The 17,022-nt window shown below is 38.5% G+C and overlaps 2 protein-coding genes and 1 long non-coding RNA gene across 4 annotated transcripts; 1 reads left to right on the top strand and 2 right to left on the bottom strand.

Moving 5' to 3' along the window:
• Positions 1 to 308: 308 nt before the first annotated feature.
• Positions 309 to 4,304, bottom strand: LOC135734524 (uncharacterized). The gene is made up of 2 exons (XM_065253365.1): positions 586 to 4,304; positions 309 to 434 (listed from the first exon to the last, which is right to left on the bottom strand). The coding sequence occupies exon 1, from the start codon at positions 4,302 to 4,304 to the stop codon at positions 1,278 to 1,280; it is 3,027 nt and encodes a 1,008-aa protein (XP_065109437.1). The 3' UTR covers positions 309 to 434; positions 586 to 1,277.
• Positions 4,305 to 4,619: 315 nt separating this feature from the next.
• LOC135734525 (uncharacterized) lies at positions 4,620 to 8,278 on the bottom strand. The gene is made up of 2 exons (XM_065253366.2): positions 7,945 to 8,278; positions 4,620 to 7,793 (listed from the first exon to the last, which is right to left on the bottom strand). The coding sequence occupies exon 2, from the start codon at positions 7,095 to 7,097 to the stop codon at positions 4,620 to 4,622; it is 2,478 nt and encodes an 825-aa protein (XP_065109438.1). The 5' UTR covers positions 7,098 to 7,793; positions 7,945 to 8,278.
• Positions 8,279 to 14,767: 6,489 nt separating this feature from the next.
• On the top strand, positions 14,768 to 16,491 carry LOC135734465 (uncharacterized). 2 transcript variants are annotated; one of them, XR_010527341.2, is made up of 4 exons: positions 14,768 to 15,181; positions 15,394 to 15,442; positions 15,788 to 15,846; positions 16,117 to 16,491. It is a non-coding gene; the product is annotated as an uncharacterized lncRNA (long non-coding RNA). The 2 variants fall into 2 exon arrangements; XR_012334731.1 differs by having other exon boundaries at positions 14,768 to 15,442.
• Positions 16,492 to 17,022: the final 531 nt, after the last annotated feature.

Genomic DNA, 17,022 nt, shown 5'->3' with positions numbered 1-17,022 from the left:
GCTTCTTATCAGAGCCTTTCTCCAGCGGCACAGATAATCAGTGTGGGGAAAAAAAACAAAAGGGAAAAAGTTTAGTAATTTGTCGCTTTGTTTAAACCTATAGGTCGCCTTGGACATTTGGTTAATCAAGCGTATTACTAATGAATTCTCCTAATGGTTTGTGCAGTTTTGCTCTTTCAGCCCAAAATAAAGTGAATCAAAATAATTAAAATTAATTAATTATAATGATTAAAATAAAATAAAACAAAATAAAGAATAAGGAGGATAGGTTGCTGGAAATGAAATAGGAACGGAAAAGAGAGTATAACGGCTCCTGAAGTTTTTCTCCTCGACTAGAAAATAAACACGCTTCAACTGATGCCTTCAGATTCAGATTTTCAGTTTTAATGTCTGTCCCCTTGTCATCACAAACATCAACTGTGCACCGTGAAAAACTAAAAGAATAAAAAATAAAATTGCAATTACATTTGTGATGAAGTCATTTTACATTACATTGTAGATGAATCATATGGCTTGTTTAACATACTAAATACACAAAATACCTTAAATTATGCACAACAGTAACCAAAACACAAACAAACATACCGTGTGCTTTCCAATCAGGATTCAGGAGACATTAGAGATCTTCTTAACAACAATCTTATTAATCTTACACTTCTTTCGATCTTACACTTCTCCGTTCATGTGATCACCTCGTGCTTTCCCAATGTTCAATGCAGCTTATCAAAAACACGTGACCTACATACGTACAATGCTACATATTTTCACCAGTAGGTGTCACTATTGGCAATTGTTAAGAAGATAAAATACAAATACTCAAATAAACATTCAATTATTAAACAACATTTGTAACAAACAAATAAATACTTTTAAAAGGTAACAAAAATTTTAAACAAGAAATACACTTTTTCTGTGTCAGCTACACTGCCACCAAAATTACAAGGATTTAAGAAATTTGTACCTTTTAACTGAAACCAATAAAGCCTGTAATTTTCCTATAAGCTGTCAGTTAACTTTCATTCTTCTTTCAACACTTTCAACATAAGAGTTATTTTCATTTTCTTTGAACAACACTACTCTGTATGTTAAGACAACTGTGTGTATACTCGTAGTTTAGGAATTGTTCTCAACTATTACCACTATTTTTTGAATTGGACGTTCCAAAAGAGTTATTTGTGTCAATCTCTCACCCTTTTTACCTAACTTACTTTGTCCCATTTGGAATTTAACCTTTCTTACAAGCCCATCATCATCTGCACTTGTCTCCACAACTCTAGCTAACCTCCATTCATTTCTGTGAACATTGCCTCTTTGACAATCACTACATCTCCAATTTGAACATTTCTTCTAGGTTTGTGCCATTGTTGTCTGAGGCTTAAGTTGGCCAGGTATTCTTTACGCCATCTGCTCCAAAACTGCTCTGACAAGTATTGCACTCTTCTCCACCTTTTCCTAGCGTACAGATCTTCACGAATAAATTTGCCAGGAGGAGGCAGAGGCACTGATGTCTTCATCGTAAGCAGATGATTAGGAGTCAAAGGCTCAAGACTCTTTGGGTCATTTATTGTGTTAGTGGTAAGCGGACGATTATTCACGATTAACATTGCCTCGTAGAAGAATGTCCTTAATGAGGTGTCATCCAGTCTTCCTTTAGCTTGTGCCAGAACAGCATTCATCACACTCCTTACTGTTCTTATCTGGCGTTCCCACACACCTCCCATGTGGCTTGCTTCAGGAACATTCATAAGGAAATCACACTGTTTGCTTGCAAGATAGGTAGAGATCCTCTCTTGGTCTAGATCCTTCAAACCTTTCTCCAGCTCATTCCTTGCCCCCACGAAATTTGTGCCTTGGTCGGATCTGATCTGTCGCACGACTCCTCTGATTGCTATGAAACATCTTAAAGCATTCAGAAATGCATCAGTAGTGAGATCTTCTAACATTTCTAAATGTACAGCCCTGGAGCTCAAGCACGTAAACAACAGACCATACCTTTTAAATTCTTTACGACCTTGTTTCGTGTAGAAGGGGCCAAAACAGTCGATACCAGAATACAAGAATGGGGGTGATGGTTCTACTCTGTCAGCCGGAAGGTCAGCCATGCGCTGTTCTTCAACTGGTCTGCGCAGCTTTCTGCATGTAACACAATTTTTGATGTATTTGGCCACTACATTGCTTGCACCCATTATCCAATATCCACTGGATCTGAGCTCATTTAAGGTTTGACCTCGACCTTGGTGTTGAATTTTCTTGTGGCAATGGTCAAGTATCAGCTGTGTGACAATGCCTTCCTTAGGAAGAATTATTGGATGTTTCAACTCCAATGCTGTGTTAGACTTTCTTAACCGTCCTCCAACCCTGAGCAGTTCATTCTGGAGAATAGGATCAAGTTGGTATAACCGGATATACTTTGGTAGCTTAGCAGGGTTTTGACTGAGACATTTCAGTTCTTCTTCAAAGGCTTCTTTTTGTGCTGCCTTGATAAGCACAAGAGCTGCTTTCTCTCTCTCCTCTACACTAATGAACCCTGATCTGTCTCTTTTCACAAGTCTTTTGATTCTAGCTATAGCATTGAGTGCTGTATTCCAGTCTGAGAATCTTGTAAGTCTTTCAAGAAAGTTGTCTCTTACACAGGCATCTGTTTTCAGGACCTTTACCTCAGGGTCACCTACAAGAAGCTTTGGGGAAGTTTTATGAGTAACAATTTCTTTTTCCCATAGAAACTTTGGGCCTTTCAACCAACTTGAGTCAATTAGGTCTGCCACCTTGGAACCCCTAGATGTACAGTCTGCTGGATTTTGATTTGTTTCCACATAGAACCACTGCTTTGGATCTGTTGAGTCTCTTATTTTCTGGACACGATTAGCCACAAAAACATGAAAGCGTCTGGCTTCGTTCTTGATATACCCTAATACTATCTGGGAATCCGTCCAGAAAAACTCCTCATTTATCTCCAGATCTAGCTCTTCTCTAAGAAGATGACTTACTGATGCTGAAACTGTGGCTGCAGTCAGCTCAAGGCGTGGTATGCTGAAAACCCTTGTAGGGGCTACTCTGGCCTTTCCCATGACCAGCGCACAATGCACTTGCTCATCAGCAACAGTCCTGATATATGAACACTGTCCATAACCTTCACTGCTGGCATCTGAAAAATGATGCAGTTCAATTTTCTGGATTTTGCCCATATTTTCAGGAATGAAGCATCTTGGTATTTGAATCCTTTGGAGATTTTCCAAGTCATGGAGCCATGTATCCCACCTTGGCTTCAGATCAGAGGGAAGAGGTTCATCCCATCCTACTCCTCGTTTACACATCTCTTGGAGCACTCTTTTTCCAACAAAGACGTAGGGAGCAAGAAAACCTAATGGGTCGTACACACTTGCAACCACTGATAGAATTCCCCTTCGAGTGGCAGCCTTTTCAGTAAGGTCGACTTTAAATGAGAATTTATCAGTCTCTATGTTCCACTTTACTCCCACTACACTCTGCATTGGAAGCTCATTGTAGTTCAGATCAACATCCTTTACTACACTGGCACGTTCACTCTCTGGTATTGCATTCAAAACTTCTCTGCTATTGGACACAAACTTGTGTAAGCGCAGTTTTCCTTTGGCCAAAACATCTTTTGCTTCGCTAATCAACTTGTGGGCCTTCGCTTTGGAATCAACGCTGACAAGACTATCATCCACATAGAAGTTTTTGCGAATGAAGCTTGCTGCCAGTGGGTAGTCCTTTTCATATTTGCTGGCTAGATATTTCATGCCATAGTTCGCACACCCTGGAGAGGATGCTGCTCCAAAAATGTGAACTTGCATGCGATATTCCTTGGGTTCCTTTTCAGTGTTCCCTTCTTCCCACCATAGGAATCTTAGGAAATCACAATCATCTGGACTGACATGAAAGCGATGGAACATCTTCTCCACATCGCAAACAATAGCAATTTGATGCTCACGAAATCTACACAGCACTCCAGTCAGAGCATTTGTTAAGTCTGGCCCTGTGAGTAAGTGGTCATTTAGAGATGTGCCTTCAAATTTGGCTGAGCAGTCAAACACCACTCTTATTTTTTCTGGCTTTCTTGGGTGGTACACCCCGTGGTGTGGGATGTACCATGTACTGTCTACTTTTCCAGTGGTAGTTGTTTCTTCAGCATCTCCATCTCTAAAGACACTGTTCATAAATCTCACATAGTCCTCGCTGTACTTAGGACTTCTCTCCATTTTCCTTTTCAAATATCTCAAACGAACCACAGCAAGCTGCTTATTGTTCGGCAACTGAGGACGCTTTCTGAAAGGTAAGGGCATTTCCACATGTCCTTCTCTGTTGTGTTGAACACCCTTTCATCCAACTGTTGAAGAAATTGAATGTCCTCCTGAGATATTGTCCTTTCTTTTGAATCTGTATCCCGGAAGTCTGTTTCTAACGTCCTGATTATAGAGGCAGGTGTGATAGCTGGGAGTTCCTTCACCGATATGCGATGACAGAACCCTGTTACATCTCTAGAGCAACTATTGGGAGCTATGGATCCCACTATACTCCAGCCTAAGTCTGTTTTGACTGCGTAAGGCTCGTTATCATTCCCTGATATCACTTGGGTTGGCTTTAGAGCTCTTGGGCAATCATAGCCAATTAGAAGCCCTACAGGACAATCCAATAAATCTGGCAGTTTGTCTGCAACACTGAGCAAGGTGGGTCAATTTCTGAGCTTTTTTGCAAGTAGGAATGCTATCTCGTTCCAAGGGAATGTAGTCTCGAGTGTAAACTGGTGGCAACTCAATGTACTCTTGCAAACTATAGCCTCTCACTCTTAGCCCATCTACTCTCTGACAATCCTCTATCGTAGCTCGATCAGTCATTGTGGACAGCTTTAATTTTACAGGTTCTGTGTGTACTTGAAGTTTGTCGCAGATGTCCTGATTGATGAATGTATTACTGCTCTGCGTGTCCAGCAATGCGTAGGCTAGAATTTCTGGGCTGTCCTTTGTTGCACAAGAGAGCCACACTGGAACAATCATTGAAGTGCGATTATAGTTGTCCATTCCCACACTACATAAGCTAATGGAAGCCTTTTCATCAGATGAAGCTTCTGGTTTTCCTCCTTGAAAACGTTCTTCATGAAGTGGAGAGGGATGACTTTGCCTGCAGATGTTGCAAGTTGCTCGCTTTCTACAGTTTTTGGAGATATGGCCGACTCTGAGACAACCAAAGCACATCTTGTTGTTGATGACAAACCTTTTCTTCTCCTCAAGAGGCATTGCCGCAAACTTTTCACATTTGTATATAAAGTGATTTTGCTTACAGCAGACACATTCTAGTTGTCTTTTATCTTGAGTAGCAGAAGGGTTGAGTTTGGTACTGGTTTCTCTTTCCAATGCATTAAAGTTCTTTGCAATGGGTTTAACATTTTGCAATAGAGCACTGGCTTTGAAACGTTTTTGCTCCTTTCCTAACCTTTCATCTGCATGTTTTAATGCATGTAGAGAGGAAACAGGATTACATGCAATACGTGCCTCTTCTGCCACAAAGTCTGAAAACTCAGCAAAACTTGGGTATGGCTTTTCATCATCGAGTGCTTTACTGACATGCCTATTCCAGCGAGTTGTTATAAAGTCAGGAAGTTTCTGAAGCAATTTCTGGTTCTCTTCACAATCGTCCAAAACTCCCAAACCATGTACATGAGGCATTGCATTTTTACAGGAGATAAGGAAATCACTAAACTCCCTTAATTTCAGTGAATCTTTAGGTCCAATTTTTGGCCAGTTACTCAGCTTTGTCCTAAATGCTCTTTGAACTACAAAAGAATGTCCATAGCGTTTATTCAGGGCATCCCAAGCTTGCGTGTATGCATCTTCATCACTCCTATAAAATGTTCCCTCTAGTACACTTAGAGCATCTCCACTTATGTACTTTTTTAGATAGAAGAGCCTATGTGCTGAAGTTGTGCAGTTTGTTTCAATCAAAGCTTTAAAACAAGTGCGCCATTCAATGAACTTGAGTGGGTCACCTGTAAAGGTGAATGGCTCTGGAGCTGGAAGTTTGGTCATTGCCAGGGATTCTGTTAGTGCTTTCACTAATTCAACCTCATCTACTTTAGTCTCTAGCTTATTTTCAGAGCACGGTTGAGCTAAAGGTTGAAAGTTTGAAACCTTGGTGCATGAATGGCTATTGTGTTGCAGCGGATGCTGACATGGAGGCAAAGCACATTTTTCTTTTGTATCTCCTATTTCAGCGTTCAATCTTGATTCCTCTTCTGCGTACACACTATATTCAGCTTCCATGACTTCAAGATCCCTTTGTTCCTCCAGCATTTTTAACCTCTCTTGTTGGGCTAGCACCTCTTTTCTTTGAGCTGAGATTTCTTTTTCTCGATTTAGTTCAGCACGTTTTGCAGCTAAGCGAGCCGCTGCTTCCGCTCGTTTTACTGACACATGACTTCCCTGCTGACTTTCTTTTTCAGCTCTCGACACAGTTGAACCATAAATTGACTTGGCGTCATCTCTTTGCAGTAACTGGAGGAGTGTTTCTTTTACAGCCTCCGCATCAAACTCTTTAGTGTCAACTTCTGTGCAACGTCTTTTCAGCAGTGCGGTTACTTCACTAGTCACTGAAGTGCAGCTATCCATTTTTCTTCTTATATCTTGAGATGGGACGTTCATTGCACGAATACTCTCATAGGTTTGTTTTAACTCTGCTTCACGTTTTTCTGCAGTCACTATCATATCACCTAACTCAGTTTTAGAGCATTGTTCTTTTAGTTTAGATCTGATAAACTGAGCTTCAGCTTTAAAGTTTAAGTATGTGAACATAAACTTCCTTTCTCTTTTTGCTAACTCATCACATCTTAACTCAAGCATTTTTTCTGTTGGACGTCTTTCTCTTTCTGAACGCCTAACTTCTTGCTCAACTTGTGATGATGACCCTTGAAGTTTTGTCTTATTAGCTTGCAAATCTGCATTAATTTCTGCAAGGCGTTCTTCATAATTTTGTCTTTCTGAGACATCAATTTCAGTTTCTAATTTCCCCTCTAATTGCGCTTTTTCATCTTCAAGAGCTTGAATGACTTGGTCTAAGAGACTGTCTGATCTATTTACATCCATGTTGGTAACTTGGTCTAAACCACAATATATTCACCTTTAAACCCAAATAGCCAGCTGTTTTAACACATTGAAATTGTACAATGTCAATTATTAAACAAGTTACACATTTATCTCAACTCAGAAAAGTCTTAAATGCAAAAGCTTTTTTCAACCATTTGCATACAATTTCAATTTAAATAAATGTGAATGCAACATCAACCAAGAAATTAAAATTTCAAGCTGAAAAAATACAGTCTGACCTCCAAATCCAAGGGTATCAACTCTTATTGATGACTGAATTGTCAAAAACTTTGCAACGTCGCCGCCTTGTGGCTATCGATTGTCACTGCACCATGTCTTCTTGCGCAGCTCTTCTACACAGAAAGGAATTCAGTCACGCGAAAAGCAAGATGGAGTTTCAATACGACAAAATCGCGTTGCTCCCTTGAATGACGACATCTTCACCTCCACTGATGGCTGCTAATTTCCACCGGGTCAACTCGATCACCACGAGGGCTGACAACTCTTCATTTTTCCAGATGAATTCTTGCACTTTTTTAGAGGGTGTGAATGCACGTTTTTCACTATAACGGCTCCTGAAGTTTTTCTCCTCGACTAGAAAATAAACACGCTTCAACTGATGCCTTCAGATTCAGATTTTCAGTTTTAATGTCTGTCCCCTTGTCATCACAAACATCGACGGTGCACCGTGAAAAACTAAAAGAATAAAAAATAAAATTGCAATTACATTTGTGATGAAGTCATTTTACATTACATTGTAGATGAATCATATGGCTTGTTTAACATACTAAATACACAAAATACCTTAAATTATGCACAACAGTAACCAAAACACAAACAAACATACCGTGTGCTTTCCAATCAAGATTCAGGAGACATTAGAGATCTTCTTAACAAACAATCTTATTAATCTTACACTTCTTTCGATCTTACACTTCTCCGTTCGTGTGATCACCTCGTGCTTTCCCAATGTTCAATGCAGCTTATCAAAAACACGTGACCTACATACGTACAATGCTACATATTTTCACCAGTAGGTGTCACTATTGGCAATTGTTAAGAAGATAAAATACAAATACTCAAATAAACATTCAATTATTAAACAACATTTGTAACAAACAAATAAATACTTTTAAAAGGTAACAAAAATATTAAACAAGAAATACACTTTTTCTGTGTCAGCTACAGAGAGGAAAGATAAACAAATAAAAAATAAATAAATAAATAAATGAAATAATAATAATAAAAATAAACTGAAAATGGGAATTGAGACAGCCAACAGACAAAGTCCTGAAGCTGGGAAATGATGAGGATAGAAGGTGAAAAAAAAAAGGTTTCCTGTTTCAGCTTAGCAGGTTCTCTACCCTAAATTTGATGACAGGGCCTTACAGGGAGAGGGCACTATGGAGTCATGCGAGCTAGGGGAGTGGCTTAGCTAGATTGGCTGGGCTAGACCCAACCTGAGAGGGATCTGGTGCCTCTAGTGGCTACAGAGGGGAGAAAAGTGCATCTCTTTTACACCAACACTCGTTGACTATTTAAGGAAACCCAGGATGGAACACAGAGACAAGGCGCTTCCCTGAGCACGCAGCCAAGAGTGCCGGGCCTTCTGCCCTCCCCACCTCGACCGCTCAACAGTCACACCCTTCACACCGCCGGGCCGCACTCAAAGGTGTCACCCACCAACTGGCACTGCCGCTAGGGCTTTTGTGTGTCAGCTGGCAAGGTTAGCGATTGGAGTGCCCGGTGGCAGAGGTTGCACTGTGTTTTGCTGCCTAAGGTGCTAAAAGGAGGGAGCTACCGCAGCACCCCGACTGTACACACTCGAGTCAGTTCAGCGGGACCGGTCTCTTGTAGAACTCACCGCTGGCGAAGCCTCTGATTCATCTATCAAGTGTTAGCTTTCAAGAGACGCACATGGGCTTATTTTATTGCACCAGGTAATACATAAATGAATTCACTGAGAATGGGACTTATGGGGCTGAATTCTATTCACAGTAAAGAATTGATTCAATTAGAATTTAAAATAAATCAAACTGCATTGAATTTAAATTTAAACTTAATTAAAATACAATCTCTACAATAGAAAAGAGAACAGGGAAGTAAGGAGCAAGAGAGAACAGCAAAAAAAAAAAATGAAATAAAAATAAAAATAAAATAAATAAAAATAAAATAAAAATAAAATAAAGAAATAACAAATTAATAAAGCCACAGCAATATTAATTATTATTTATAATTTAAGACCATAACATTCAATACGTAGGAGATAAAACTACAAAGTAGTAGAATAACCCAGTTATTGAAGTAAGGTCAAAAATCCAAGTTTGATTCCTGTCATACACTCCCAAAAGAGTTTATGAGAGGACCAAACGAGCTTTCCCCACCAGATGGCGATATTTCGCCCAACAAACAAAGAAAGCGGAAGTCAGGCGTAAAGTAAAGGAGAAGTGTTAGACACTCAAGACTGACATCTAGTGTTAGAACTAGGTAGTACGCTTTAAACTGACAAAGATTCGCTTCTATTCAAGAATTACATCGGCGGCCGCTGCGTTGCTAAGACGACGGATGTAAATCACTCGTGTTCGGCCGGTGCCTCTTTTGGCTTACCGGGACACACAATAAACAAGAGTCCAACGTGTTTTATCATACGTGGTAAATAAATACTTGATCAAGATTTCATCTCCTTTAAAATTGAAAAGTCTTACCCTCGGTGCTTACAATTTTAAAAATCCACGTACGTGAATAAAATGGAAAAATACAATAGACAGCTTCTCTAATTGTAAATAATTTCCTGGAGATTTAACAAAAAGGCCTTATCAGATGGGAGTACTCACTCGACCACCGCTTCGCTCTAAATAAAGGAATCAGGCGGTAATGCAGCGTATCAAAGGGGTTTTAATACGGTTACCTTAAAGACTGCAGTTAACTATACATAACAGGGGCGCGAGTCTGTTACGTCCTGAAAATGATACAGGAAAATACATTTTCATTCATACAAATAAAGAACGAAATCAGTTATAGCTGATAGTTCTTTTTCATTCACACAATGCAAAAACACATTTGATTTGTAACTGGTTTGCTCAGAAAATAATGTTTAAATCTGCCCGCGCGTTCTCCACCATTAATATGTAGCGATTCAGTAGGAGGAGGGGAATAAAGTTATTTGAAACACTATAAACCTCCGACTGAAATACTACGGGGATTCCCAAAAGGGAATATTATGTATAACTAACTGTAATTAATTATACAAGTTTATCAGGTTTTACCTGGCGTAGCAGAATTAATAATAACAATTAATTAATATGTTCGTCCACCGAAGACATATATCCATAATCGTATATTAACGTCTAAGAAATGTTAATTTCATGGCCTTTAAAATTAACCTTCTTACTGATATACAGTGCTACTCGCAGCGTGTAGCTGGATCAAAAGGCAGAAATAGTGACTTTAATTTCGTGAGCATTGAACACAGAAACTAGGGCTGGGCCGATCCACTTTTTCTATTACCGATACGATTTCGATACCTGTATTCTGAGTATCGACCGATACCGATCCCGATCCAATACTAGTATTTTTCTTGATCCATTTAGAATTGTGTGTGTATAAACACATAAATATATATACGCACACATATACACACAAAACATGTTGCACAAAATCAAGAGAATATCATGTCAAGTGAATTTTTTTTTTAAATGAGATACAAGTTAAAAGAATTTAAGTGTTTTTAAATATTTATTAATTGTTTTTGAGTGGACATACGACTGAGCAAATAAATAGTTCAAGTACATTTTTACTTAATTGCGCAAACTGTCACAACATGAAAGACTTTTTAATCAGATGTTTAAAATACGGCTTTTGTGTGTGTTTGTGTGTGTGTGTATGACATATTTAATTCACGCTACTCCAGTGTATTAACTCGGCGAGCACCAAACCATTCAGTTTTTGTGACCTTAAATATCTTCATATTTGCATTTGTTTTTCGCATAAGGCTGTTGAATATATTAGGAAGATTTTGAATATAGTGTATAATAACATTTATGGTGCTTTTATAATAGTTTGACTTTTCTGTAGCATGACAGTAGCAACCACAAGTAATGCACAGTATCGGATTTGGATCGGCCCCGTTTTTTCGATACCCGATCCAGCAAAAAAGGTCCGTATTGACCCGATATCCGATCCAAAGTATTGGATCGGCCCACCCCTAACAGAAACAATTCAATTGTGAAAATGTAAAACCGGTTTATTGACTACAAAACGAAGTACACACAACGACTAACTAAACATACACATATACAATAACATAAAACATAGATGAGAAAGAAAAGACTGAAAAGCTAGAGAGAGAGTAAAAGATTGGCAATAGCACTATTGCTTAACATCTGCACAAACCATCGGAAAATCTCTAAGGATAGCCTTAATTTTCATAAGGGGTAAAGCTTAAACATCAGCGAGTAGAACAAGGTTAATACTTCCATTTGGCTCTTTGTGATTTAGTACGAAGTTTCTGGTGCGCGCGGGTGCGAGCAGGGAGAGAGAGAGAGAATCCAGGTGTGTTCGTAAGTCCGTTTGGTTGTTTCGTATGGCGGGTTGTTCCGCGTAAAGTGTCCGAACTCGAAGTGCAAAGTGCAAGCCAGGAAATTACTGTCCCGAAGAGTAGGTCAGGGCTCAGAGAAAAGATGATGAATCCGAGGGACTCTGGGTGAGTCTCAGCGAGTTTCCAAACTGCGCTGACGGGTTTCCTGAGTAACCGAGTGACTGGGCGCTCCTGAGTGATTGAGCTACTGAGCTACTGAGCAATGATGGCTTGGACGATAGGCCGTTTTGACCTTTCACGCGCCCAGCCCATTTTAGGTGAATGACCAATGCACGCCCGCCGACAGGGGGGGACAAACGGGTCTGTTGTCCCGGGCCCAGGATGAGGGGGGGCCCAGAACTGGAACCTATGGAATAATTCAGTGTTTTCCATACATTGATTTATCTGCCATAGAATCAACACTGGCCGCCACAAACAGATTTTTCATGATTACCATTTACATTTAAATTTTACTATATTCATTGTAATGAGCGCTCAGCGCGCCTCCCTCCTCCCTCTCTCGTTGCATGCAGCGCCTCAACAGCCCGCGCCCCTCCCCTCTCTCTCCTGTTGCAAGCAGCGCGGCTCTCTTTACAGTCAAAAGTATTTTAACTCCGCGTTCCTTTTACTTTCTTTTTCGCGTAAACGTCAACAGTCACGGATGTCACTGATAGAGAAGATGGCTGATCGAGTTCATCATGATTGACTTAACAAAAGGTCAGCATTACCACACATACCCGTTCTGGTGTGAGTCTGTGTCCGAGCTCTCTCCCTACCTATGATGCGGTATGCTCGTGCACGTGTTCTGTAGTAACACTAACCGTGTATTCTCTCGTATTCTGAATTTGCAACAAATTGTCTGCGCTATACGCGATGATATACAATAAAACTACCACTCGTGTTTAAAATTAAAAAGCGCTCATAACGCAACAACACTGATGAGAAGAGCAACATTAGTACAGCCTCAATGTAAATGTATGATGATTTTGTCAGATGAGGGCGCGTTTTTAGCAGCAGTTAAAGAAAGAGCTGATTGGATTTACATTGACATTAACATACATTAACAATGAGTCACTGGGTCGTTACTGGGTCCTGTTTAATCACTATTTTATAGACAACAGAACAAATAATATGTAAAAATAGAAATCAGTTATGTTAAAATGCAATATAATGTGACGGATCAAAGAGTAAAACACGATGCAATGACGCCACATATAGGCTAATCGGCGTGTGACGTCATCGCCGCCACAGTCTCTCAAAATCCTGGTGGAAACACAGCAATTGTTAAAAAATAAAGAAAATAGGCATATTTGTGGAAAAAATTTAATACAGTCACCTCCATAAATATTGGAACAGAAGCACATTTTGTGTTATTTTAGCTGTTTACCAAAATGTATTCCAGTTACAGTTATGATGGTTTTTCTTTATAATGGAGAGGATAATGCGATCATCCACCACTGTTATCCCATTTAGACATACAGGATTTTAATGTTGCTAAGCTCACCACTGTGTTGTTTTTTTATCTGGATGTGCCAAATTGTTGATGAGGCCACTCTTAATGTTCCTGCCATCTCTCTGATGGATTTGTTGTGTTTTTGAAATGGTCTGTATCACTTGCATGGAGATGTCCCTGAACAGAATGATTTGGGTTCACAGCCACAGCTTCCAAATGCAAATACCACACTTAAAATCAACTCCAGACCTTTAACATCTGTCATTCATGAGGAAATTATTTAACAAATAGACAATACCTGTCCATAAAACAGTTTTTAAGTCAACTGTCCCATTACTTTTGAAAAGGGGGAGGTACATATTAAATGGCTGTAATTCCTAAATCCTTCAGCCATTATGGATGTGAATACCCTCAAAATAAAGCTGAGAGTGTGCACTGTAAGCCAATATTCATAATATGACTGTAACTGAAATACATTTTGGTAAACAGCTAAAATAACACAAAATGTGCTTCTGTTCCAATATTTATGGAGGTGACTGTATTTGAGATACATAAAAAAAAACGTTTTATTTGTTTTCTTCCTATACTTGAAATAGTGGTCAAGAAACCCCCGCCCAACACAAAAATGGTTTGGCCACTGATCAAAATTTTAGGATGTCATTTGATTTGAAGTTCAGTACGCTCAAAATATCTGGTCAGACTCAGCACAAGTCCGGTGCTCAGAAAAGAAAAGAAAAGAAAAGAAAAGAAAAGAGAAGAAGAAAATAGAGGTTTTCAAAAGAGCGGGTTGACGTTGTATAAATAAATAGTTATTTTGTGTCAGTACTACATTTATTTACTATATAAATGTTGAATACAATGTATAATAATGCAATATTCGTGGGTCATGAATCTGATAATGCCAAATGTCTTGTTACCAGTAAAAAGTAGGGGGGCCGAGGGGCCCTCCAAGATTATCTTGTCCCGGGCCCAGGCAAGACTGTCAGCTGGCCTGACCAATGTGCGAAGTGTTCGATCGCGCGGGAAACAAGCCTTTGTTCTTTCAGACATCATTATTTGAGTAATTGCATAATGATAAAAGTTGTTTCCATAACTCTTCAAATTGATATTAAATGACATTGATGTGGCTTAAGGTAATATGATACATAGCAATGATTAGGAAATAGAAAGTAGATTAATTTGATACTAGACAAGACATGGGTTTAAGATCACGTTGAATAATAATTTCATACCTAAGATATGAACCATGCTACGGTGAACAAAATCTAACTAAAGTGTTAACACAGTTACATCACACATACATGATCATGCAGTAAAGGGATATAACATATATATACATTTAAACAGCTATTTGTGATCTTTAAACGTGGTTTCATCAGAGACATATCGTCTGTGCCCCCCTGCTGTGTCTCTGGCGATTGTTGTTCGAACGGTTCTCAGGTTTCTCTGGTGGAATGCCCCATCTGCCCCATTCTGCCCCAACTGCCCAATTCTGCCCCAACTAACACATCTGCCCCAACTAACTTAACTGCCCCACACTCAAAAAAACGATTTCTGGCTATATTTACTTTTTGAAGTATTTGGATCATTTAGAATTTATTTAAATACTCGTTTTTTAAAATATATGTAATCCGATTTATTAGAATATATATAAATCTGTTCAATTTAAAAACTATTAGATTTAATCAGTTAAAATGTATGAATATGAATTAAATAAATCTAGCCGTGAAACAAACCGGATAAATTCTATGAGATTGATTTACATACAAGTGTCAGGAAACTGACTTTAGCAGAAGCGGAAATGACGTCTATTCACACTCCAGTCAGGAGGTGGCGCCAAAATCAAAAACAGACGCTACAGCACATGGACTTCGCCATTTTGTATTGGACTGGATCGTCATCTCACTAGTTTACTATCGCCAAATTGTAGGTGAGTAAAGTTAACAAGTTTGATGTGATTATCTAAAATATAATTGTCTGTTGTTTAATTACATGTGTGACGCGTTGCATGTTTCAGAGTAAAATACACCTCACTACACAGATGTAAGTTGGAATGTAAGTTACCCTGCAGTGTCTGTTGCTTTTATTGGTTATTTTTTGTGGTTTAATGTTTGAAACCTAAGAAATAAATAAAGTCATAGGCTACTGGAGACTTATCAGAATAAAATGATCATATAATCTCTGTAACTTTATTAACAAAAGAATGTTACAATTATACTATGTTGTTGAGTGCATTGTGTGTGTCTAACTAAAACTTTTTTTTACAGATACAGCATCATTTCATCGTCTATATGGTGGGACAACCTGCTAGAGAGGGTATGTAAGTTATGCTACAAAGATATTGATTTCTGATGCAAAGCTGTATTTTCATCATTGCAGTGTCACATGATCATTTAGAAATCATTTTAATATGATGATTTATTGTCAATATTGGAAACAGGTGGGTTTTTTCCAATAAATGCAGGCATGATAAGCATAAGAGACTTTATTACAAACATTTCACCGGTAGTGTACACACATGCTGGGACACAATATTTCTGAAACAGAAAAATACATACTCTTCACCTCACAAAATCTTTATCTGTCTCTATAAAACTATTATCTACATAAAATATTGTTAAAGAAAATTATTAAATATTGTGTTTTTTTGTCTTGTTCTAGTTGAAGACATCTGTATCTACCTCAAAGAAGGCGTGGAGAGACACATTAAAGAATATGTGGTAAGTGTATGTCAACCTACTCTATTTTTATATCTATCTATGGGTATGTGTGTGTATATAAATATCTTATGGATAACTAGATGGTTAAACAAGGTGATTATCTGTTTTCAGGTCTTTTGATGGTTTTGTGACTAATGTTCTATTATTTTACACATTTGAATCAGTCTACATATTTTAAATATCAGAGTTTGTAAAACAATTTGCCTGCACATTTTTGAAAATTTCACTTTGACTGCTATTGGGACTGATTTTTTTGTTGTTCTTCTCCAGAATTGTGAAATTGGTGAGTTGGGGATTGCACAGACAGTGGAAGTTTTGCAAAACCTACTTGGTGTCACACATGGGTGTGAAATTACTTTTTGGACTCATTTATGCACTTAAACTGAACTACCAGAAGAACCTCAAGTGCACCTTTGACCTTTCAAAACATCCTAATGGAACTGGACTTGATACAACCAAGCAATCACTGAAAGAAGCTTCAGTGAATACCTGACAGACACGCTGATGCATCCCCCTCAAAGTGGGTACATTTTTGTACATTTACAAGTGAACTTTTTAACATTAAAGGAATATTGCACTTTCATTAAACAAAAATACTGATAATTTACTGTCTGTCATCCAAGATGCTTGTCTTTTTTTGTTCAGTCGAGAAGAAATTGTTTTTTGAGAAAAACATTCCAGGATTTTTCTTAATTTAATAGACCTTATTGGACCTCAACAGTTAAGTTTCAAAGCAGCTTTAAAGGGCTCTAAACGATCCCAACCGAGGCATAAGGGTTTAATCAATCCAAAAGATTATCATTTTTGGCAAGAAAACTTTTAAAACACAACAACTTGTCTTGCATTATCCATGTGACACACAGTGCGACATTGTGTACTACGTAATAAATGTTTACACATCACAAATGACCATTTTAAATAATAAACGGACCCAAAGACATTAATTAGTATCACATACAACAACATCTGAACGCTCCTCTTTCTCCTCGCTTGTAAACACTGGAACGGTAGTTTCAGTTATGTCATGCTAGTGTGTCACACAGCTAGTGCAAAACGTTGTGATTTAAAAGTCCTCTTTTATTTTTATTTTTGAAAATGACAATCGTTTAGCTAGATAAGACCCTTATGCCTTATTTGGGATAATTTAGAGCCCTTTTAAATCTGCATTGAAACCGT

Source organism: Paramisgurnus dabryanus, chromosome 1 (genome assembly GCF_030506205.2).
Source record: "Paramisgurnus dabryanus chromosome 1, PD_genome_1.1, whole genome shotgun sequence".
In the NCBI taxonomy this organism is placed as follows: domain Eukaryota; kingdom Metazoa; phylum Chordata; class Actinopteri; order Cypriniformes; family Cobitidae; genus Paramisgurnus; species Paramisgurnus dabryanus.
Note: the sequence above shows the minus strand (reverse complement) of the source record. Positions and strands in the feature narration are given on the sequence as shown.